Source organism: Hippocampus comes, unplaced genomic scaffold (genome assembly GCF_001891065.2).
Source record: "Hippocampus comes isolate QL1 unplaced genomic scaffold, H_comes_QL1_v1.1 scaffold267, whole genome shotgun sequence".
Lineage (NCBI taxonomy): Eukaryota > Metazoa > Chordata > Actinopteri > Syngnathiformes > Syngnathidae > Hippocampus > Hippocampus comes.
This window is the reverse complement of record NW_017805049.1, coordinates 39,614-64,101: the sequence shown is the minus strand read 5'-3', so window position 1 is coordinate 64,101 and position 24,488 is coordinate 39,614. Positions and strand designations below refer to the sequence as shown.

The 24,488-nt window shown below is 44.2% G+C and overlaps 1 protein-coding gene across 8 annotated transcripts; it reads right to left on the bottom strand.

The window, feature by feature from the left end:
- Positions 1-416: 416 nt before the first annotated feature.
- myocd (myocardin) lies at positions 417-24,488 on the bottom strand. Of its 8 annotated transcripts, none has more exons than XM_019864442.1 (13): positions 23,898-24,488; positions 19,690-19,755; positions 13,871-14,026; positions 9,935-10,119; positions 9,508-9,612; positions 9,129-9,442; positions 8,051-8,204; positions 7,446-7,958; positions 6,264-6,755; positions 5,407-5,553; positions 5,094-5,207; positions 4,174-4,231; positions 417-1,849 (listed from the first exon to the last, which is right to left on the bottom strand). In XM_019864442.1, the coding sequence occupies exons 1-13, from the start codon at positions 23,950-23,952 to the stop codon at positions 1,266-1,268; spliced, it is 2,943 nt and encodes a 980-aa protein (XP_019720001.1). In that variant the 5' UTR covers positions 23,953-24,488; the 3' UTR covers positions 417-1,265. The 8 variants fall into 8 exon arrangements, with proteins under 8 accessions (XP_019720001.1, XP_019720003.1, XP_019720002.1 ...); XM_019864444.1 differs by having other exon boundaries at positions 417-1,771; positions 23,898-24,485; XM_019864443.1 differs by lacking the exon at positions 19,690-19,755.

Below are 24,488 nucleotides of genomic sequence, written 5' to 3'. Positions count from 1 at the left end.
TTTTTTTGTATTTGTACAACAAATCAATCAAAAACAAACCCCTCAGGCTTTTGATCGGAAAAAAAAATCCTTTATATCATGGAAAGGCGACTTGAACATCTGAGCTTTATTTGCATTTATTGAACGTTATTTTAAATGGTGGCAGGAATATTCTTGATCCCATTTATCATAAATTAGAATGTGGTTGGTTGATTCTGACAAAAAAAGCGACATCCCCAGTTATATGAGGGTGTGCACACTTGTGCAGCAATATTATCTCAGTTATTTTTCATTCCCGATTGAAAAAGATTTAATTTCATTTTTTAAAATTGGGTAGTATCGGATATAGGTCACATTCAGTGATCTTGGTCTCATTTTTTTTCTTTCACCAAAAAAACTGGCATTTCAACATGGGTGTGCAGACTTTTTATACCCACTGCATATTTGTATTAATACCACAAAGCAAAGTGTATGAAATACTGTATCAATTAAACTAAAGGTGCACAGTGAGTTTTGTTCATATTTACATTCAAAGACTGAAGTTATTCACACAAACATAGGCCCCAAAACGTACAAATAGAAATCAGGCTTCGAGTAACGACGCTGTTAACACGTTCAACGTTTTCTCAGTTGTATATGATAAAGCTTTATGGTACCTGTAATTGTCTGAAGAATATTTAATTCATATTCACCGGGAATTCGCTTTTTCAGGGATGACTGAATGATGAAAAAATACAGTTTTGAAAGTGGTATCGACAACTCGTCTGGAAAAACACAAACCAATGTTTTCCACTGTCTTTTGAGAGAACTTTACTGTCTTAAATCTATGACTCTATTACTGTTTGTATATGAGATGTTTTTTTTTTCTCAAAGGCTCCTTTATGCAAAAACTGTGTCATTGAGTGTCGAATGTGATTGCTCCGCAAAAAAAAAAAAAAAAACCGCAAAAAACTACTTGACCAATTTCCATAAAACTTTGAATAACGGTGGGCCGAGGGACAACGTCCAAAACTTGCATATTATTTTTTTCAACAGGCACGATCGTGTGTTTGAGAAATATTTTCCTTAAATAATGGATTGATCTGAATGCCGCAGCATATACACATAAGGTGCATCATGATAACGTCCGTTTTGGTGACGAATCAGGATTGGCCTGAATCAAGATTGGAGGGGCCTGGGCTCTTCGGAGTTCGATGATTTTCTTCGCTAAAATGCCGTAGCTGGTTCTTGTGATCTGTACAGTTACAAAAAAAAAGCTGGTGTCTTGGCCTTTGGCTTGTCTGTATTCACCAGTGCTCCAGTTGAAGGTCCATAGCAGAATTTAAATTCATGTCAGTGACATCCAAGAACTCTGCGTTGAAAATGCTGGGCACGATGGGCGTTGGGACATTGAAGGCAGCGGTTGAGGTTGGCGGCGTCAGGTCCAACCACTCCATCGTCTCCCACGGGGTTTCACTGAAAGCCATGCTGACCATCCCCTGCACTTCGGGGATAGCAGACACTTTGTTGAGAGGTGAAAGCGGTGTGTCCAGCAGATCTCTGTTGGCCCCGACTTTCTCCTGTTGGGGGTGGTGAGGATGGCGCTGGTGATTATGGGGGCTGCTGTATCCTTCGCTGTCTCGGTTTCCCTCGTCTTCTTGGTGCCTGTCATCTGTGGCCATCTTAACAGAGGTTGCCTCCCCTCCCCTGCTCATTGGACCCAGCAGAGTGTCCAGGTGGTCAAAATGAAGCTGTGTGGGTGAGTGGTGCTCGTAGTGGCGGTGGAGCCTTGGGACGAGTAGGCTGGGGTACCCTGGGAACACAGTAATGTGAGGCAAGACTTTGGTTACAGAGGACCTCTCCTTCTCTTCTCTGGCGTTAGCTGGCATCTCTTGAAGAGAAAGAAGACGAGGGAGTATCGCATCAGCTTCACGGTTTTGTTACCAAGATATCGACTGATTTTTGTGAAAGCAATCTTTGTTTCATGTCAATGCTATCAGATAAAAAATTGGTCCATACTAGGCTAAATCTTTTGTTACAGATGCCTTTGAGTACCATCGCTAATTGAACAGTGACCAAAATACACATTGGCCTGCTCATGATTGCTCATCTGAATTATCTAACAAGATTCAATAGAGCTATATCAGAAAGTCTTGTCTCAACATCTGATATAGTAAGGCAGGAATAAGAGTGGAGAAAGTGCAAAAGCAACCAGGTACTACGTCTAATGAGGAATGATTGAAAACTAAAGGGCTAACATTTTTATGCTAACTTCGGGCAATAATTAAACTGAGTCAAAATGCATTCAGGCTGATTAAGGGTTTTATAGCTTTCCCTCTTTTCAGGCTTTATTTGCAATGAAAATGGACACAATGCTAACACACTGTATGCAATATATAGCAAGTCCCGACATACAAGATCAACCAGTCATCCATCCATCCACCCATTTTCTCAGCCGCTTAGCCGCACGCGGGTGTGCTGGAGCCTATCCCAGCTGCCTTCGGGCAGTAGGTGGGGTACACCCTGAACTGGTTGCCAGCTAATCATAGACAATATCAACCAGAGGAGAGAAAGTGCTTAGGCCTCTTGACAAGGGTTTTGCATCTTGGGCTGTATTCTGGTACTTTTTAAAAATAAGAATTGATGAAAAATGCTCATCTTCTATTCTTTTGTAAGGCTATCCTGGAGTAAGATGCTGTTGCAAACTTGACAGATTGAAAGGAATTTTCCATCTTACCCACGTATGACAATCAAATGACAATGGATGCGCAATTCAAAATGCACAATGAATTTATGGTATCGTGTAGTAAGATACCTACGTCGCGAAAGTGATGCAGAGAGAACATTTGGTTAATTTATATATTTAACTATTTGTTCTCCATTTGAGAAATTTGAATTGACCAGTTGCAAATTGTTTGGCTTGTATAAGATGTTTTATTCTGTTGCTATTTTACTCCAGTGAAACTCCTCGACAACGAAATCATGTTTGCAGCAAAAAATTTTTCACAACAGGGGGTTTTCCACTGTAGCAAATTTGATCTCAGATGTAAACACACACACACACACACACACACACACACACACACACACACCACACACACACACCCACACACACACACACACAGACACACACACACACACACACACACACACACACACACACACACTTCGGGGTATTTTCGCCCATGTAGGTTTCGTTGTAGAGGAGTTTCACTGTATCAGCAATTTTATGAAGACTATTTAAGTATCTAGGCTCCAGTAGTTGTTCTGCCTTTGGCCTGTTGAAAAGCGAGGGTAGCTGCGGGTGGGTGGTGGTGGCATAAGAATCGTTGTGAAGACAGTCGTAATTTTTCTCACCGTGTAAACGTGGAACGGTGTAAATGTGTTATCGGGTGAATGGGCGAACGTTACACTACCCAGTAATGTTTAACCTTTTTTTTTTTTTTTTTTTGTGTAACGCCTTAATAATTTGTGCTCGAGGAATTCAAGCAAAGCTTTATTATTTAATTTAATTTGAATTTTCCGTCGAACAAAAGCACGAGGGAGTCAGGCACCTTCTTACACTGCTGACGTAGCGACGAAAGGACAGTGAGTTGTCGCCACGCAGAGCACTGCTGAAGACTTTATATGTCCCCGCCTAGTCAAGTCATCTGTCTAATGCAAATTGATAAACTGCAAACATGCTCACTGTTGCTCAGCAGCAGTTCGAGGTAGTGTTTTTTTTTCCGAGAACCTGCCCCATATATTTATGAGGAAATAATAACACGGGCTGCTTTGCTTAGCAAAGAAATACCTCGACTGCTTCGCATCAAATAGCATATTCAACCAAGTGTCACTTCAATCCAAATATTCAAAACAAACAGCGGTGTTGAACTGTTCGGCATTATACGAGGACGTGTCGCAAATATTTTGCTCTGCTCAAGTCACAAAATACAGGGATCCCTCGCTTATCGCGGTTAATGGGGACCAGAGCCGCCCACGAAACAGGAAAATCTGAGAAAAGTCACATAAACCCGAAATGAAACAGAATGCATCGTATTGCTGTATATGAATGCTGATGTTGTCAAATTGGAGCATAAGCAATTTTTTGGACTTATTATTTTTGTTTGTTTATTGGATCCCATTAGGTTGGGGGAGTGTACTTGCGGTTACATGTGTATTTTATGTACAGTGGTAGAATTAGTTTTGACATTTAAAAAAAAAATGTGACCTTACCGCCACTTTCTATGAGGACATCCAAAAGTTCATCCATCTGCTGACTTCTGGTCAGTTGCTGTAACACATAAACGGTGAATTGAAATGATGGCGTTGAGTGATTTCACTTGGAAAAGACAAAAGCCAGGAAGCAGTCAAGAGATTAGCAGAGCAATTATAGAATCATTTCTTTAAAACCAAAGACCTGTAGACTGTTTGCATTAAATTTAAATTGTTACTCTCCGAGAGTTGGATTTATGGAATGGTAAATGTTTGAGTGGGTGCCATCTCGGTTCTTTGCTATGAATTGTGGTCTGATGATGATGAGGCTTCTGTAGTTTTACTGGTGAACATGAGCAACAATTCATTGTGTTAAAAAAAAGCATATATTTCAAAAGGGAGAACCATTCGTAAACTGAAATGTGAGAAAACTTAGGTAATGGAAATGCCATTTCCCCATTCCAGCCCCAAAACAAAGTTACATTTACCTTCTTTTGATCATGTGTGGTTCAAGCTAAAGACAGCGCAATATAAAAACCGGTGAAAAACACTTTATTATTGCTCGCTCGCAAATCTCCCCCAAAACAAAGATATCCACAATGTGTGACGCATGGAGCAAATGGGGTTTGCGCAGTGCAAGAAATAGCACAAATGAACCTTCTGCGGCCATGCCAAGACTAGGGTATTCGTGAAATGAGGTGCCGCTATATTTGCTGTTTTTGCCTGACAGTTTGCATCCATTTTGCATGTTTTAAAAAAAATATACTCCAACCTAAAAACAGTGCAGAGGACAGAGCAAATGCAAAAAGAAAGTTATTCAACAGGTGAGGGGTCTCAGGAAACAGAATACAGAGAAATGCCAGTATCCCCCCCTCCCCCCCCCAAAAAAAAATAAGGGCCAGCCACGATTTGTAGAATTTTAAGCTTGGATTCAAATTTACCTGCATGACTGCATCCTCATAGCATGGGGGCCGGCTTAAGTCAGACGAATGTGAGCTATTGAAGGAGACGTGGCACTTTTGGCCAACGTGACGAGGAGGGGGCAAAAATGACATCTACATGAAACAGGTGAAAAGTGACATTAGCTCTTAGCTGGAGTTTACCACCCGGGTGTCTTTTAGCTCGTGAGAAAAATAGTGGAAGGAACAATGAATGGTTGTCTTTGTTCATGGGATGATGTGGTTTTGCGAACGCGACGATAATGTCACTGAAATAAAGTACAAAGCAGGAGGAGTCTGTGTGATGATTGTTTACCTTTGGTTGCATATTTGGGTTGACAGGCTTGGCTGAGCCATTGTGATTGAGGCTATAATCTGATGGATTGGAATAAACTCCCTGAAGGCCTCTTTGGTCGGTAGGATAAGAACAGTTGATGGGTTGACAAGCACCCTTGTGAGGTACCTGTAGGAAGAGAGCATGCTCAATGTTAAAGAGAAGCGGTCGCAAACACGGACATGAAACATATACGTACAAATGGCATGACAAAACAAAAAAATGAAAGACAAACAATTGATCCGACAAAAGGCACAAAAACCTCGTGGGCTCACATCCACAAAGGGCTAAATATCCTGAGAAATCTTGCTTGTCTCCTTCTTCCTTCGTTTAGTCAGTAGTTAACTATGCTTTTGGTATTGTCGTCCTTTCATAACGGCTGCGCAGAGCTCACAAAGTAGTTGTCGGAGTGTGTGTTAGCGAATGCACATGTCAATTCATGTCGGGCAGAACCCTTTTAGGTTACAATTGGTTCCTGCTAATAATCACCACTAGATGGCATCGGAACACCAACCGGGAAATAACTCAATGGGGACTATAAAGAGATTGTAACTCCATGTATAAGGCGCATCGGATTATAGGGCGGCTTTTGGGAAAATGGAATGCTTTTAGGTGTACCTTATACTACGGAAAATACGGTAATCCTCCATTTTCATTTCGCCAAAAGTGTACTGACTGACATGGTATCGATCTGACCTTATCAAAGCTTCTCTGGGCGCACTCTCGGCTTTTGAGATAATTGAATGTTTTTAGGTGTGCCTTATAGTGCGGAAAATACGGTATTTAAGGTTTGCGGATTACTGTTCGACCTCACATTTTTCCAGTTTACTGCATCATACCTGCATAATGCATCCTCTGGAGCCGCAGTGGGATGCGGGGTGACTGCAGCCGTCCCTCCCCACTGGAGGTGATAGCATGTAAGGGTTGCTTGGTGACGATGGCTGGGGGCTTCCGGAAGGCTTTCCGATGGGTGAGTCTTGCGGTGAGCACTGCGGACTGAGGAAAGCAGTCATGGTGGACGGGCTGGCCGAGGGAGGGGCGGCGTTCATACAGTGTGGCCCGCAATCTCCCCCCATATTTGGAATCATGGCGTTGCATTGTCCCATGTCCTCCATGCAGTTCCCCGGGGAGCTCTTGATATGTTTGGGCGAGGAGAGCGGACAGCTTGAGGACAATGACATCGGCTCTTGTTTGATGTTCACCTCGTAGGGGTGATGGCCCATCATCGATGGAGTCGGATTATGCATGGACAGATTGTGGGGCTGAGATGGAGCGACGGTTGCTCCATAGCAGCGTTTTCTCTTGTGAAGTTGCATCTTGAGCTCCTCAACCTAAACAGCGTGGGCAGAGGAATAAACGTTTGACTGAATTCCGATTGGTACTGTACGATGTCTCCAGAGAAATTGAAGCTCTCTTTGGATCATTTTAAATGCACCCCCCCCCGCTTTGTCTGTCGTCTGAAAACACATTTTTAAGTGTTCGGCCTTTCTACGCAGCCGTGATTGTTTTAATAGCGCTTTCTCAATAAAGTTGAGTTGAGAGATAAACCGTTTTTTTTTTTTTTCCCCATTATATTTTTCTGACAGTATACAGTATGAATGTTTGTCCCCATGTGAAGAGATCAAACAAAAATTAGCATTCTCCTATTATTACCGTCTCAAGAAAACTTACTATGAAGTGAACATCGTTTTTCAAAAGTATCGGAACAGGGATGTCAGTTTTTTTGTTTTTTTTAATATGAGACAAGAGATTGATTGTTTTCTAAATCTGATACAGTATATTAACTTAGAAGATCATTGTTTTTTTTGTTTGAGCCATCCCATTGTTCACGTTTGACAAAAAATATTGGACCATGTGCGACTGATGCATGCTAAGTTGTCCAGGAGTCTATCTGGTTGATATCTATTAATAACTAGTGTGTCAAATCCGTAGATTTTCTGAATAAAAAGGGAATTGGAGAGGAGCATGTGCACTTATTAGCAACGCTGCAAATAATGTGACCGAACACTTGCTCTTCTCACCTGTCTTTGCTCCTGGTGTAGCTTCCATGTCAGCTCTTCAATCACTTTTTGCTTTTCGACCAGCATTTTGTCTTTTTCTGCGTCCACGCCATCCATCCCTCCACCCTCTCCTGCTCGCGATCCACCCGCTCCCAGCGCATCATCCGCGCCGAGCTGGCCCGGAGATGCCTGCAGAGCAAACTGCGGCGGAGAGGACATGGGCACGTCGCTGAAACTGTCTGGGAGCGAGCCACTGAGGGAATGCTCCGAAGACGCTGGTGAGATTGGCGGGGTAGAAGAGGTGCTGGGATAAGGGTAATAGCCTCCTTGCGATAGGGAAGAGGATGGAGACTGGTAAGAAGAGAGCGAGCCTGTCGGAGTCACAGGGAAGGTCACGGTGGTGACATCCGAGGAGCCCGATGGAGATGAGCCGGAATTGGAGTCCTTGAAGGGCCGGAGTCGTTCAATAAGAGCCGTCTTGGTACCTGACACGGGCAATCCGCGGATACGCAGATGCTGCCGGAGCTCTGATACCTTTGCAAAAGAAAAAAATGTATGTTGACCCGCTTTGGCATTTCCAGGAAGGGAATCGGAAGCACACAATGGTACGAAACTGTAGCACCTACTTTTAGGTCGTCCAGATTGGATGGCAGGGGTCCAGGCTTTACGGGGGAGATGTTTTGGTTGGGATACGTGGTCTTGATTGGCGAGGAAGAGCTGCCGTCTCCGGCGTTCGATGGACCGCTGGCCGTACAAACGGACAGCTGCTCGCCGGACCCTCTGGGATCACAGATTTGAACGCATTACTTAAGAAGAAGAGCAACACAGCATATCGTATTTTCTGGACTAGAAATCACAGTTTTTTTCATAGTTTGGCCGATGGTGTGATTTATACTCTGGAGCGACTTGTGTGTGAAATGATGAACACATTTTATCATTTCACATGTTATTTTCACATGAAACCGCAAGAGGGCGCTCTAGGCCTGTGTTGATACTTTCCACATTGGCTGGAACTGATTAAAAACAACTGACGATGACTTTGACGGAAGTGACATAGAAGAGGAAGCGCAGTTGGCAGAGTTCTTTAAAAGTGACACGGAGGATGAAGATTTCATTGGATTTAGTGATTTGGAGTGACACCGGTGGTTTGGTAAACTTGTTAGCATCTTCTTATGCGATGAAGATTTCATTGGATTTAGTGATTTGGAATGACGTTTGGAAAAACTTGTTAGCATCTTCTTATGCTATAGTTATCTGAATAACTCTTAAAATGTTACGTGAACAGACCGGGCGCGTTCTCAGTTCGTTGTTTATACGTCATGTATTGTTAGCATATCGAACACTTACTCAACCTGTTCTTCTCTATATTTTTATTTTTATTTGCTCGTCAAGATGACACGTCTGTTCTCGGTGTTGGATTTTATCAAATAAATTTCCCCCCAAAATGCGACTTATACTCCAGTGTGACTTATATATGTTTTTTTTTCTTCTTTATTATGCATTTTATGGCTAGTGAGACTTATACTCCGGAAAATACGGTACTTGATACTCCAATATTGACTCGACTAACACTTGTTTCTCGATTGCAGAGTATCATGTTGATGTTACATTAAGTGTAATTCGGGGCTGACCCGAAAGGCAAGACAGTGTGTCACTTTTTTTTTTTTTGTTCAGTCATTACTTTGATTTTTGCCACGTGCTTACTTCTGCATCTGCGTCTGCGAGTGCGGCTGGTAACTGAAGGCAGGCTGCCGTTGTTGAGACTGGCTCGGCATCTGTCCTGCGTGTGTGTGCTGCTGAGACTGGGAGTGAGTGTGAGCGTGTTTCTGCTGGCTGAGGATCTGCAGCTGTAGGAACAGCTGCTGCTGCTGGAGTAGTCGGGCGTACGCCGAGTCCATAGGTGGAGGCGACTTATCAGCCTTCTGGTCCGGCGGTATATACTGGTGGTATTTGAGCTTTTTCACTTTGGGTTTCATGTCTTTGGGCTTCTTATGGCGGTTCTTGTCTGATGTCTTGGACTGTTCGGAAAGTCAAACAAAATATTTAGATCCGCTGTCAAATGTAAGAGCATTTTATTGCTCACCTTGACAATAGCGGGAACTGCCAGTGGGGGGTTGGCATGGTTGTTGCAAACTCCAGATAGTCCTTCGTCCTGGCTTTGGTCCGACGGGTCTCTGGTTGTGCCTTCCTGTTGGCAAACGTCAACACATCTAGATAATTATTTTGTCAGTTTGCCGCGTCTCGTAATCTACAGATTTATACATTTGGGTTTATTTTTGTTTTGTACCACCGGGTGGGGTAAACTGCTTGCCCGGTAATATTACGCATAAAAATGTGGGAGGTAGTTTACTGTGAAGCCACATGGTGGGAGAACAGGCTAAGATCATATTTGGAACAGACGTCACAACCCGTCAATGTCAAAGTGGGCAGAAACAAACCCGGAGGCAAACATCAGCGACGCGAATAAATCTCGCAACTATGTTTTGAAGACAGCGCAAGGTCGTCTGTACCTGCTGTGCGCCGGCGAGTGCAGGGGAGGAAGAGGAGGACTGCATGCTGCCGACCGCCTCCGACGAAGGGCAGGCCGAGCCCTGAGACTCGTCGCTGTGATGATGTTCGGGAGACAAACTCTCACTGCTGCTGTCCTCCTCGAAGGCGTACGAGTCCTCTTGCTTGGGGAACTTGCCATGGTTTACTGCAAAAAAAAAAAAAGACCCAGAAGCATTTTAGACATGCGATATAAGCCAAATAAAGTGGAAATAGGAAAGGCCGCACTCGTTCTTTCAAGCGTTGGCGCGTCGCAATAAAAAATAAATAAATAAAAAAAAAGAGTGTGAACCCAATAGTTGGATTTGTCAATTTTCTGCCGTTAAAAAAAAAAAAAAAGTCAGATCGACCTTTCCACCAATGAGTTTGAACCAGAAATCCTCCTCTACGTGAATGATATCACAGTCGGCCTCCGCCAAGACCAAACAACCCCATTGTGGGTTATTTTTCATACTTGAATATCATTGCTGTCTGATGAAAAACGTGAACTCTTCACATCAAGATTATTTTCACAACTCCCGCCTGTTGTAAACGTGTCAAGACCGCAACCTTTTTTAACACCACGTGTCTATTACTCTCCCAACTGTCGTTCAAAACGCGCTCCTCAAGTCATCCCGTCCGCTTTGTTTGAATGGCAAAGAATCGCAACATAAAAAGGCCGCTATCACAGTTGCTTTGTTGGAACAAATCAAATGCCGCGGGCCTTTGAAAATGTTCCTGGTATATGCGGCAAGATGACGATAAAGTTGCTGATTGATATGTGGGTCAAAATTTGTGAGACAAAATGTCCAGATATCCATTGTCACAAGTTGAGAGGAACAGAAATACTGTATCGATTCTTTTGAGGCCATTATATCATTTCATTCTTTAACTTCAATCAAAAAGACCTGGACCATATACATGCAACATACATGCTCTTTAATATTTTTTTTTTTATTTTTAATCATGCATTTCTCTATGCATGTGTAAAAGTTGCATGATCCTAACCCCAAACAAAGGGTTTAAAACAGAAAATCATGTAACTGCATATTATGATTTTGTTTTTGGTTTTTCCCACAGTGCAACGGCTCTCTTACATAAAAATAAGTGTTGAAAATGGCTTGCGCTCTTTGACGATATGGATGGTCAAAGGGATCAAGCCACAAAAATTTCCTTTCTTTATTTTTTATATATTAGGGGTGTAACAAAAAAAAAACGGTTTGAACCTGAAAATCATTTTCTGCTGAAATAAGGCGAGTTTAAGGAATGAAACCAAACTCCAACTCCTTTTACACTCTGACAGTGAAAGCGACAATGTCACCGTGGATGTGCAATTACTCTTTATTCTATAATGAGCCACTCCTTTCTCAAGAGCACTTTGAAACAGTCATTCATGCCTTCGTCACATCCTGGCTGGATTACTGTAATGCACTTTACTTTGGAGTCAGTCAATCCTCCATTAAGCATTTCCAGTTGGTCCAGAATGCTGCATAACTCCCAACTCTGGCATCCATTCACTGGTTTTTCCGTTTATGGCCGCTCTCTTCGGAATGACCTCCCACTGAATGTTCGGCAAGCCCCCTCCGCTGCCCATCTTTAAAACTCGTCTCCAAGCTCATTTTTATTCTTTGGCTTTTGACTCACCACGAGACTTGATTTTTAATTTGGCTGTTCTTGTTTTTGTTGTTTGAATTCTTTTTGCTGCACGTCCAGGACTTTGTTTTCAGCGGTGGTTGTTTTAAAGTGCTCTATAAATACAGTTGAGTCGAGTCGGTGAAACACTGACACAGCCACTTCACATCCTGATTGGCTGGGTTGACAAGAGCCTGAGCCACGATTGGAGGAGCCGAGAGTGCCTATCTGCGAGAGGGCAGCGGTGTCGATTGCCGCGTACGTGTGAGGGATACAAGATTGCCGTTTTGAATCCACACGTGACGCCCAAGAACATATCCCTGGTTTCAGTCACTGCCATGGGCTTATGAAACCCATTGACCCCCCCCCATCCCCTTCGCAACACACATTCGCACGCACACAAAGCTTCAGGGAGTGAAGTACATGTCCACTTCATGAAACCGCGTCAATCGGATCGCATGAAGAGACTGAGGTGGCACAATGAAGGGACTTCTACGAGCCTTTGGCCACTTCCACTGTTCAAGTGGCTGTTTAGGAGTTATGGCGGGGTCACATAGTTTCCAGTATTACCACACCGAGGTTGGAAGTACTGTGCTCACGGTTAACCGCTTTAAGGTGAGGGGTTCACGCTGCAGGCAAGCGACAGCCTGGTCGCGTCAGAAACCTTTGTAGGTGGCTCGCCGGAGCCACGCGGACTTGTTAAAGCTGAGACAAGTGCTAAAAGGTGGGGAGGTTGTTACAAACATACACACGTACACCCCCCCACCCCCCTTTTTACACGCACACACACGCGCGCATGCTTGCAAACACACTTTGAAAGAAAAAGGGTGGCCTAAATACAGCTGTTGCTCATCCCAATAAAGCACTTCCATCCCTCTGCGGCGGTCGTGTAAACTCGTTGACTGCATCTTTCTTAACGCCGAGTGTTTACCGAATGATCAAGGCAAACAAAACCACTAACCGCCATAGTCAAACATGTACACAACATTACACTGTCAGGAATGATATAAAGAGAGCACAAAACATGGATGGGGAGAATTACAAGACAAACAGTCCCAAGACCCAACGTAACGCGTTGTGCTAAATCAAGTCGCGTTTCAAAGAGGCGAGCGGGAGGGCGTTTCAAGATGGCTCCCCAAACACTTGATCCCCCCCCCAGTAAACGATGAGAAAACCTTGAGACCAAAAGAAATGGCTTTAATGCATGAAAATACGAATTTGGGAGATTCAGAGTTGATCTTGGTTTTCACTGATATCTTTGGCAAGTTGTGAATTCTTTTTTTTTTGTCTCTTTAGCATGTGCAGTATGGCCAATTTTGATGTTTTCTTTTGATACGACTTCACAGGCTAGGGATTTTAAGAGCATCACGGATTTTTTTTCAAAGATTGTAGACTTCTTCGAAATAATAATAATAATAATAATAATAATAATAATAATAATAATAATAATAGTCATTTCGGAAATTCTACCAAAAGATTGTTTGGAACAAATAAAATATTCAATGGACTTGCAATGTAAATCACAAAAGGACTTTTTCCTCATGAAAAAAAAAAATCCGCTTTTTCAAGAAGACACTCTGTAGATCGAAGATTCTTTGTTTTGTTGCACCAGTTGTTGCTTTGACATGAAGTAAATATATGGTTATATTAGTACACCCAATAGTCAACTGGTTAGCACGTCCATCTAACAGTGCAGAGGTGCAGGGTTCGATTCTGGCTCCAGCCTTGCTGTGTGGGGTTTGCATGTTGTCCCCGTGCGTGGCTTTTCTCCGGGTATTTTGTTTTTCTCCCACATTCCAAAAACATGCATGGCAGGTTAATGGAACACTAAATTGTCCAATGGTAAGTACGAATAGTTATTCATCAATGTGTGCCCTGCGATTGGCCGGCGACCAGTTCAGGGTGTCCCCACCTACTACCCAAAGACAGCCGGGATAGGCTCCAGCACGCCTGCGACCCTCGTGAGGATAAGCGGATCAGATAATGGATGGATGGATGGATAGTACACAGTATGTTAGTGTAGTAATCTGAGTCATAATGCTGAGCTCGAAGTTCGCGTTTAATTTTAGTTGGTGCAGACACGGAAAAACACATCAACTCAAGTGCACACTCACCATACTACTGTGTCTCAAGTGTGCTCCAATTTATTCAGGTATAATTAGAAAAGCAGCATGCTCTCCTTTGAAATTCAGCATGCTGAGAATGCTAATGTGGGACCACTCGGGTTGAGATGCAGGTGCATTCAATGGTGTGTTCATACACGAGTGGAACATCTCTCTTCTGAATACCTGTCATGGCGAGGGCAGAGTCTAGCGGAATGATATTCTTTTGGACCAGCTCCAGGGGCCCCGGCCTGAGAGCCAGCTTCTCATTGAGTTCCTCTGCGAGACGGCCTCGCTTTACCCTCAGTTGGTCCTCCAGTGAGAACCTGACTGAGGCCGAGTCTGGAGAACACACAGCAGGGCCACACCATCAACAGGGGTCACACCACACATCGAGTATTGGATCGCATTTACTTGCAGGCTTGTATTCCAGTCTGCCGTTAGTGAGAGAAATGATAACTTAATAACATTCACCAGATCCGAAATGACTCCGTTGAATAAAAACATCAAGAACTGCTTGTCGTTTTGCTTGGCACACCTCGTAACTGCACTGAGGTGGGTGCCACCCGGTGCTGGTAATTTTGCAGATTAACATAGGCTGGCGGATCTGAAAAAAGTGGGGTGGTGCGCCACTCTGGGAGTGGTCACAGCCGACTTCTCTCATGGTCAATCAAAGCGGCTCCGATCATTCTTTTGCTCGACACGGTGTACTGCGTGAAGTTGACGTTTGTAGACCGCCCCCAACACAAGACTTGCACTCGTACGAAATGAAATTCAAGATACACAAGCTTGTCGACGAAAGTAGAACCCCAAGTCTTCAACTCACCAACTATGCAATTCATGTTTTGCAGGAAACTGCATTACCTGGAGAAATCACAGTCAAGCACGGGGACATCGTGCAAACTGGGCAAGAGCACCTGAGCCAAGATTCAAACCAAGATTTACTTTATTTCATGAGAAAACACCACCTTGGCTGTGAGGCAGACTTGCTAGTCCTACATTGTGCTAACTATCTGGCTCCAGCCTTCTTGTGTGGAGCTTGCATGTTCTCCCCGTGCCCTTCGTGGGTTTTCTCCGGGTGCTCCGGTTTCCTCCCACATTCCAAAAACACGCATGACAGGTTAATGGAACACTCTAAATTGTCACTAGGTGCGAGTGTGAGCGCCGATGGTTGTTCGTTTTTGTGTGCCTTGCGATTGGCTGGCAACCGGTTCAGGGTGTCCCCCTGCCTAAATACAGCTGGGAACCCTTGTGAGGATAAAGCGGATCAGAAAATGGACGAATGGATCTTTGATTCATTTTCCACAGTGTGCATTGAATCCCAATAAATAATTTGAAATGAATGTTGTACATGCATATTGAAATATTATCTGTATTGTTTGTATGTGTGTGTGCTTTTTAACCATCTTGTTTTTAGTTGTGCATATTTTGAGTGGTTAAAAATGCAACCAAACCAAGCCAAGAGACTTTGCAAGTGTTTACTTTTTTTCCCCATGGTGTTTTTTTTTACTCTTCCCGTATCTGTCATCTGTCCAGTGGCCTCATGCCTTGTGCAGCCAAAGATATGTTGATTTACTAGAAAAATAAATGAACTGGCTGTAATTAAAGGGCTGCAGCAGGTGAGATTTTCAAACTTTCACCAATCTCGCTCTGCTAAGCTAGTCCAAATAATCACACGCAGGGCAAACCGGCTTAAACATCTCGCTGCAGCACTCGCAGGAGCGATTACCTGGAAGTGAAGCGAGCGCACCGAATCATTTTGATTATCTGAGTGTGAGAAAGAGCAACAGAAACTTATTTGGTCAAACTGAATTTGAGTCTGATTTTTGACAGGCCATAACTGTGGATCGAGTGCCAGAAGCAAATGAAGGATATTGAGATCTGCGCTGGACAACTCCAGGTAATGGTATTCATGTCTGATTAAAAAAGGTATTGCATTATATTACAAATATACTTCAAGATTATGTCTATGCTAATGTCAAGCTGTTTTTTTTCGGCTTCTGTAAGTGTTTTGTACAGTAGCTTGACCCCAAAGTCGAACAATTTTTTTTTAAAATATATGCCTCAAAGGTCAAGCAACAACTTCATGGGTGACATCCCGTAAAATGCCAGTAAATCTTGTGATATTTCAGTTTAGTGAGCATCTATAGCACAGGTGTCAAATTCAAGGCCCGGGGGCCAGATCCGGCCCGCCACATCATTTTATGTGGCCCCCTGAAAGAAAATCAGGTGCGTCAACTTGCATGATTCTTGTGAAAAAATGCACTGAAATGTCAAATTGTGATGTTTAATAAATGACGTTGATATTTTGCAATAATTTTGTTACCCATCAAAGTAATAATGCGATAGGTGCGATTAAACATTTTTTGTGGTTTCACTGTCATCACGGCCCTCTGAGGGAAGACGTAACTCAAAAGTGGCCCGTGACAAAAATGAGTTTGACATCCCTGATCAATAGGATTATCTTATGGGGTTTTTCTTTAACTCTGGGAAACATTTTTTTTTTTTTGTGTGTTTATCTGGATTCCACCTCCAAATACATAAGTGAAAATGGGACCTATATTGAAGCATGAAGCGTTGAGCTTCTTAATATTCTGAATGACGAAAATGTAAGTTTGTCAGACAACACAATTCAATGCAGCAATTCCAGGCCAAATGCGATTGGTGATTTACTGTCAGGTATATTGATATCCACAAATGATCCAGCCTCAGGGATAAACCACGCTTCCTTCAAGAACAAGTTGTCACGTTGAAAAGCCATTTGCTGCCCACCGTCACAATGACATCATCATCTGTTTATAGCCGCGGAGTCTGCCCTGCTGTCCCAAACACCTCTCCTGTCTCTGCCTGGCCTGATTTAATATCACAGACTTTTAACTGTGTTTAAACTGTGTAACCAAACTGCCTAAAAATCTGTCCAACAACTGCAAAAACGGGCCCACATAGGTAGAATGTAACACGAGCCGGTGAGTTTTGAAGCCGACTTACGCCAATTTCAAACATTCACCGGTCGAATTAAAACAGGCGATGTCACTTGAAAGCTATTGTAGTACGTATACCCTTTGACCGTCTTATTTAAATGTAAACACGACGCTAAGAGGAAGGACGTATGGTGCATTAGGCGATCCGCAAAGGATTAAACATGGCGCTCGTGATGAAAACGGGTTTTTTTACTTGGGGACTCGTACAAGAAGACGTCCACTCAACCCGCAGCCACACTTTATATTCGCTTATATTAGCTTGCGCATCGTTGGTGTGTGCGGCCGGCAGGTAAGGCCACACGCCAGTCAGAACTGATAGATGGTTTGAAAGAGGATAATAAACGGCAGATGTTCCCTCGGTAATATATCCAAAAACCGGGTGCCATGTCGATCTACCCAACTGGAATAATGCTGCCAGGCAAACATGCTAACAAAGGGCTAACGCGTTGCTCTGAAAACAACACAAAGGCCAAATACCCCGACATTAAATTGAAGGCCTCGACAAACTAAAACCGATGCGACTTTCCCGCAATCGAGAGATTAAAAAGCCAATTCAAATGCGTCGCGTTTCCGTTTGCTGCCGCCTTATCAGCGACAGACTCCAACAACCTGATAGGACAGCGCCAGACCTCTGGATTCTGTTCCCTTACACACTTAGCAACAACGGTTTTTATCGGGGGGTTGGGGGGGGGGACTCAGTGAAATGGCAAACAGTGCCAAAGATATCGTTCAACAAATCCTTTGCTTGAAGTTCAAGCCCCCGCCCGTCCTGTTGATCCCGCGGGCAAATAACTCCCGCCGATACGAAAACCCGCTCATGACTGCTTTTAGCTTATGACTTCAAGTACACAACAAAAGAATGAATTAGGGCGGCTCATCATTGCTCAGAGAGGAACCAGAAACAAGGGAAAGGAAGCCCCCCCTTTCCACATTTGAAGATGTGTCTGATTCCGCAGTCTTCTGTTCAGAGTTTCAACAAAGATTTAGGAATTGGTCTGTGAGAACTTCAGATTCAGAGTCACCAAAGTTGAACACAAGGGTCGACCTGTTCTGGATTTTTTCAAAGGTGTTCGGTGGGCTTGAGGTAAAGACCCTTGGGTCCTTCCACACCAAAGTCATCTTTAGTCTATATTGACCCACAACCTTGCAAACGGAATAACACGAGAGTATTTCACTCTCAACTTGAGAAACGATCAATATGAAGAGTTGACAGTCCGTGTAGAACGGATAAATGGGCCTTTTGGGTGTTGGCAATCAATACTAAACAAATTTGCTGCAGTTTTACTGCACAGCCCTGACCTGAAAAAGCAGCGGAGACCATTCATCTGGATTATGGCAAAGATTTAAGTGCACTCTCAGTCCAGTCAGGTCTTCATGTCCTCATCATGATGTCTTCAGGTGACATTTTAGCATTCAAGTAAAGTTCTTTGGCAGCTCCCGTTTGGTGCCGTTCTGTCGGCAAAGGCCTCCGCAGCCACGCGGCACTCCTCGGATGCAGCGTTGTCAACGGGTCGCGTTCGATGTGAGCGTTTTCCACATGAAAGCATTCCTCGGCAGTTGTTCACCGGACCGTCGGCCGAGTCGCCGGCCTTTGCTGTCTCGTCGCATCTCTGCCTGGTGCTTCAGATTGTCCTGATTTCCTCAACAGCCACGCGCATAACCCAAGCAATTAGCGGAGCGGATTTTAGCAAAAGGTTTAGCAATCCTAATTTGGGTCAATACCAAATAATGTAGCTTCGAAAAAACCCACCTACTGGATAAATGAGTCAAATACATTTTCTCTCAGGTTCATGCATTATTCACGAAGTAATTAACCTTAAAGTGACTGGAGAAAATGCTTTCATCTTGGGAAAAATTATGGGCCAACGGCACAGTTTTGCATAGTTTCGTTCAAGGGTGCCCAAAATGTAAATTGCGATCGACCGGTTAAAAAAAAAGATCGACGCTGCAAAAGTGCGTCCGATGCATCCGCGTCAGTTCTCTGCTAAGGTAGGCAGTGATTTGCTTTTCACAAACATTTGTGTCTGCTTTATTTTTCGGTTATGGCTATTGCGCATCAGGGTGTGCATATGCCCGTGTGTGGTAACGGGTCGATCGCGGGAGGTTGGCTGATCGAAAAGTAGATCTTTGGTCAAAAAAGTTTGGGCAGACCTGGTGTACCTGCGAATAGATATCAATATATCCACCTTGAATCAGAATATTGATGTTCTAAACTCACTTATGCTATTGGCAACATTTTTTCTAACAAATTTCAAAAGTTATATGAGGTGACATAACGTATATCGGAGGGGTTCATGGCTCAAACAAACAAACAAGGAAATAAAAAAATGGGACAAGCAGCTGTAATATGGATATAGCCTGGATTTTGATCTTTATTGATCTTCGTTGAGACACGAGTCGACTTCAATTTTTGTCCTTGATGCACTCAAGTTTTAGTGTCTTTTTGTCAACGTGGGCTTTTGTGATGTCGATTGTGTTTGTTTGGTGTATGATTGTTACGGTGTTCATAAAAACAACTGTCATTCCCCTGAAGAATTGATTTTTAAAAAATAATTTAAAAAATACAACGACAACCGATGAAATCCAAATCCGTGCTATCTGAATTTTTATCGACCCACCCTGATCCGTTTCACCGCCTCATAGTTCCACACGCGCGTTCTGCTTTCCCTCATCTTTTTCTGTTACGACGCGATCACAAAAGCGTTGCAGGTTTGGCTACACATTATTTCAATCTGATGATTAATAATAACTATACAACCGTGCGTGCGTATGAGTGTGTGTGTGTGTGTGTGTGTGTGTGTGTGCGTGTGTGTGTGTGTGCGTGCTGGTATTTCTGCGCAGGCGTGAGGACTCGCTGCAAGGGACCTAGAACTGATGCAGAGGCCTACCAAGACTCCATTTAGACGGGGTCAGGGGTATGTTCAAGTGTGTGTGTGTGTGTGTGTGTGTGTGTGTGTGTGTGTGTGTGTGTGTGTGTGTGTGTGTATATGGCTGTCTGCAGCTGCGTTGGAGGGTGTTACTCACGAGGCATGATGCCTTGGTCTGCCAGCTGCTCTCGTGTCCTCCTCTGCTGAAGTCTTAACTGTAGCACTGAAGGTGAGGGGGAGGGAGGGAGGAAGAGGATGATGATAGAGTCAGGCAGACAGATAGCAAAGACCAACAGAAGGCAAGAAATAACAGACGGAGAAAGAAAAGGGACAGTTATAATATTTTTTTTTTCTTAAAAAGCTGGGAAAAATTATACAGCCCGTCTGCTGTCGCAGAGATGAATTCAAAGCATGGAGCGTATTTGTAGTACACGAACAGGTTGGTGATGAAATCGATCCTGAATGGATAGGCGCGCGTGTGTTCTATGCATGCTGGTTCAAAACAGGGGCGGGGACGAAAAAAAAACAAAAAAAAACAAAGCAGCTTGCTCACAAATATTTCTGCGAGCAGGATGTCGGCAGTGATAAACACTGCTCCTGGCTTTAAACAGATCTGTTCAAGCAGTGTGTGGTCCCCGAGGGGTGCGCGCACACTCCACGCATGCTCAAATGTGTGTATGTCGAATTGTAGACGAAGAAGACTCAATGTGGGAGTGCGGGGTCATAAACATCAAGACTCCCCCACGTCTGTCGGTCGACTCGTGTCGGTGGCTATCCCTTTTTTCCGGCTCTTTGTTTCGCGGCGCGTTTTCCCCTCCCTGCCGCGATCTGAAGGTCGGTCGTCTTTGGACATCTTGGATGTGATACGCGAGTATGAAATGTTCCTCCTATCCGAATCCTAATTTCATTTTTTTTTTTTTTTTCCGATTGCTCATTATCCGTTTCAGGTGGTCTGCATTTACGCAGCTTTGACCCCCCGCTCCCATATCCGAACTTTGTAATGCCTTCTTCATTTGACGTCAGTCTATCAACTCGCCATCCCTTGCGGCGAAGCACCTCTGTTACGTAGCTCGAAGCGCTTTTTGCCTTCCTCTGACATCTGCCGTGAGTTTACAGTGACCCGAGGTCACGACCCCTTCGTCGCATCATAACACAGAGGATGTAGTTGCGGAATGCGCCGCGACCAAAAACATGGAACGGAAACAACCCCCATTGGGGGTTTTTTTTTTTTGTTTTGTTTTTTTTTTTTTTTTTTTTTTTCCTCTTTTCGGTCTCACTTGTGCTAGAGAAAAAGGTGTTTTTCCCCCCCCCCAAAAAAAAAAAAAAAAAACCCACCACATCGTCTATGATTTTAACTCTTCCTCTCAAAGTTAATAATTCATTGGGAGACGCGCACCAGCTGCCATGAAATCCTCATTGTTATGGAGAGCGGACTTTCAACCATATGACCCCCCCCCCCCCTTCTTTCAGGACATTTGTTTTCCCCGCGTGGCCCGTCTCTGGTACACAAACGCAATGCCGTATTTATAGCATTTCAGATTGATTGCGTAAATAAATTGGTTGGCTCTGGTAAAGTGGCGCTAATTCCGCGCGGCACCCGTGGCGATTTCGTGATTTACGAAAGGCGCGATGCAGGAATGAAGTGAAAATCGCTAAACTAGTCGCTTTCATCAATTCCCAGAACTTCCCTTCGAGCAGACAGAAATGTGCTCGGGGCGGGGATGTATGAGCACAACTGTATAACTTTTCATAAACAGGTATTCCTAAATAGAATGTTACTGTTTATTTTAAACCCATACCAGTGAATTTCCACGAAACATAAACTCGCCCCGTCTTATCCCGATGCACGAGGGACAATCTATGGCAGATTTGTGAAAATGAGCCCGAAGGTAGTAAAGCGGAAGAGTCAACAGGTCACGGCGAAAATACAGATTTTGGGATCAGATCCACTGACAGTGACTCAAAGGCAACAGCTGGACATTGCAGTGATGTTGAGGTACGCAGGACGATTGTCGATTCGCCGATAGAAAAGCAACGCGGAACCAAGACGACTGTTTTTTTTTTTTTTTTTGTGAGGTTTTTTTTTGCAAGGGACTTTTCAAGGCATTTCAGACATTCATCGAAAATACAACGGCGACAACTTAACAAATAAAGAAAACATGGCGGCACGTTCAAGTCAGATTTGAGTCGGGGTGTACCCCTTTTTTTTTTTTTTTTTTTTTTTTAAATTGCCACGATTTACCGTTCGGCCCAGCTTGTCGTTTTTTTTGATGTGGTGATGCTTATTTGTCAAACAAAACTTTGACAGAGAGGTTTATTGAAAATGTCAATCTAATTTTTGTAGGGATCAAATCTGCTTTTTTTTTTAGCTCCGGCGTTGGAATACGGGGGGGGCACCCCTGTCACACCACTTTGATTTTCTTGGACACCTTAGTCGCTCCGCGTTACGTAACATCAGTCGGCTCTTGGACTTGCGAATCAAATCAACGTGAGAACCAGTCAGTTCCGCGCCGCGGACTCGCGACAAACGCCGCTCGGTCCCCGCGGGGGGGACACTTAAGCGAGATCGTTATCGATTCTTTTTAAATTCAACCATGCGGCGACAGTTCCCATGGCTTTGATAGTATAGTTCAAGTGGGTTGTAAAACGATCAACAAATCGCCTCGTCTCGGTCGCGCAATAAAAAAAACGTGAGCTACAATTCCAAAACACAACAAAAACGGGTTCATCGAGCGACAAAAAGCCGCTTGAATTTACAAGACGTTTGACTTCACGCGCGGACGGACGGTTTTCAACTCATGAATTCGGCCCCGCTCGAGATTAATCCATCCCGACCGTATCATCAATCAGATCTGGAGTAAAATGACCTTTATGGGAATAAAGACAACGTCTCCACATCTGTGACAAATTAAGGCAGCTCCTGCATGTGTGTGTGTGTGTGTGTGTGTGTGTGTGTTTTTTTCTCCATGTGTGGTTTTTTTTTTTCCTCCACCCCCCCAACCCTCCGCCCAGCAACACACAACCTGAACCATCACATTTCTCTTGAACCCTCCGCCCGCGTTCCCTTGAGCACTGTGGGTCATTTCCCACCCTGCCAATCTACTCTAAACAGCACAAAAAGGAAAAGCCCCATTTTGTCTGCCACTCCTGCGACGCAATTACATGTTTTTTTGTTTTTTTTTCGGAGACACCGAAATAAGAGGCGCACTTGTTATCCGCGAGTACTTGCAGCATCGCGAGTCTCGACTTGGAAAAAGGTGAACTTTCAAGAAAAAAAAAAAAAAGCTTTGAGCTTCTATCCGCGCCACCTTCCGTTACATTTTCCTCAGGGAGATGGCAGTGTTGCACACGCGCGTCCTGTACACAAAGCCGACGACGCAAGCACAAATGCTCAGTTGACATCTTTGAATTTCTCCATCCATCCAACTTTCAACTGGCTTACTGCTCAGCGTATGCATTTTTTTTTTTTGGGGTGCGCGACACAAAAACTCAAAGACAGTTTTCCATTCCTCCAACGAGGTTGTGTGGATGCTGTTCCTTTTTGTTTGTCAACAAAATTTCACAAAAAAAAAAAAAATTATTATTGCGGACACAAAATGAACACGTCGCATTTTTGGCACCCAACTCGTTCTGGGCATTTTTTTTTTTTTTCCCCAGTGTGTGAAAAAAAAATTCTGGTATGCGTAAAAATAAATCAATAAAATACAAGATGAACAATTTGTTGCTGATTCCCAATTAGGCGTTTTGGATTTCAAAATCTCAATGAATACAAAAGACGGAACCGCCACGCTGTCTTCAGCGACCGTTTTAATTCGTACTTCACCTCCTTTTGATAAGACCAGGTACGCACACACTCACACTCACACACATACATGCACCATTAGCTTCCAATTCCACCTTATTAAGATAACCTCCAACCTTCTAATCTCCCTTATCAGCATCCATCCAGCCAGAGTGTGAACGTAACTGGCTTCTCTCAGCGTCTGACACGCCACAAGTGCCCCTAACCTGTCCCAAACGTCACTCTTGAATGTCACACTTTTGATGTCACTGACCAAAGAGCTTCAGCTAGTTAACTTTCCTGGCGTTGTTCGGCTTGTTCCCCCCCGCGTCTATTACGAGCACCTGTCACTTGGGAGCTAAGGAGCGCCGCCGCTGTGAGTGTCAACACGGCTCCTTCTTGAGGGACGGGCAAAGGACATCATGAGCACAGCGTCGCCTGTAAATGTCAAGTGTTGAGAGCCAAACGGCTCGCAAAGGCACGTACGGAATGACCGCGAAGATTTCACTGGAGAATCTGACAGCGCATATGGAATATATCTATCGGATAACAACAATGGGTGTTGAAAACCACCAAGTCCTTACCTGATCTGAACTTGCTTCGTATCAGTACGGAGTGTTCAGAGCCCAGAAGAGTCATAATGCTTTGGAGTACAGTTCCAGGGTTCAAAAGTTGCAAGATACAGTCATGCACACCTGGGCCCCCGGGCCTTGGCGTCTTCTGGACCCCAAGACTGAGATGAGTTGCAGCAAACCGTGCCTACCTCATCTACAGATCTTGGCAAAATTGAACCAATGAGACAAATTAAGAACAGAGCTTCTCTCAGTCGCCGGTGTTGACACTAGCAAGCGGATCTCCGGGTGCTCCCCTTCTCTCCCCCCGGGGGGCTCGATGTGGAAGTAGTGCGAGTCTCGCCGAGGCTTTGGTCCCATCTAAGCTGAGAGCTCTGAGTTGGGAGCCAGGCGAAGCACACAGAGATATGCCCCGCTTGGGGAGGGGCTAGGCGGCCTGGGGGTTGCGCCACAGACCCGCCCGTAGGAGACGGAGGCTGGACGGGGGTTTGGCCGATGACTTCTTCCTCCCATGATACCGGTGTAAATATATCTGCCTATCAGCCCTGCTGTGTGTTATTGAAGGGGACAGAAGAGGGAGAGTCGTATAGAAAAAGCTCCGCT

Bases quoted from the DNA above. Each gene is read 5' to 3' on its own strand.
- myocd (XM_019864442.1), bottom strand. From the start codon at position 23,952: ATGACTCTTCTGGGCTCTGAACACTCCGTACTGATACGAAGCAAGTTC. The intron at 8,205-9,128 runs GTAAGCACGTGG...CTGTGATCCCAG, and splicing joins TCGCAGACGCAGATGCAGAA to AGGGTCCGGCGAGCAGCTGT. The intron at 5,554-6,263 runs GTATGATGCAGT...CTCTTCCTACAG, and splicing joins CCAGAGGATGCATTATGCAG to GTACCTCACAAGGGTGCTTG.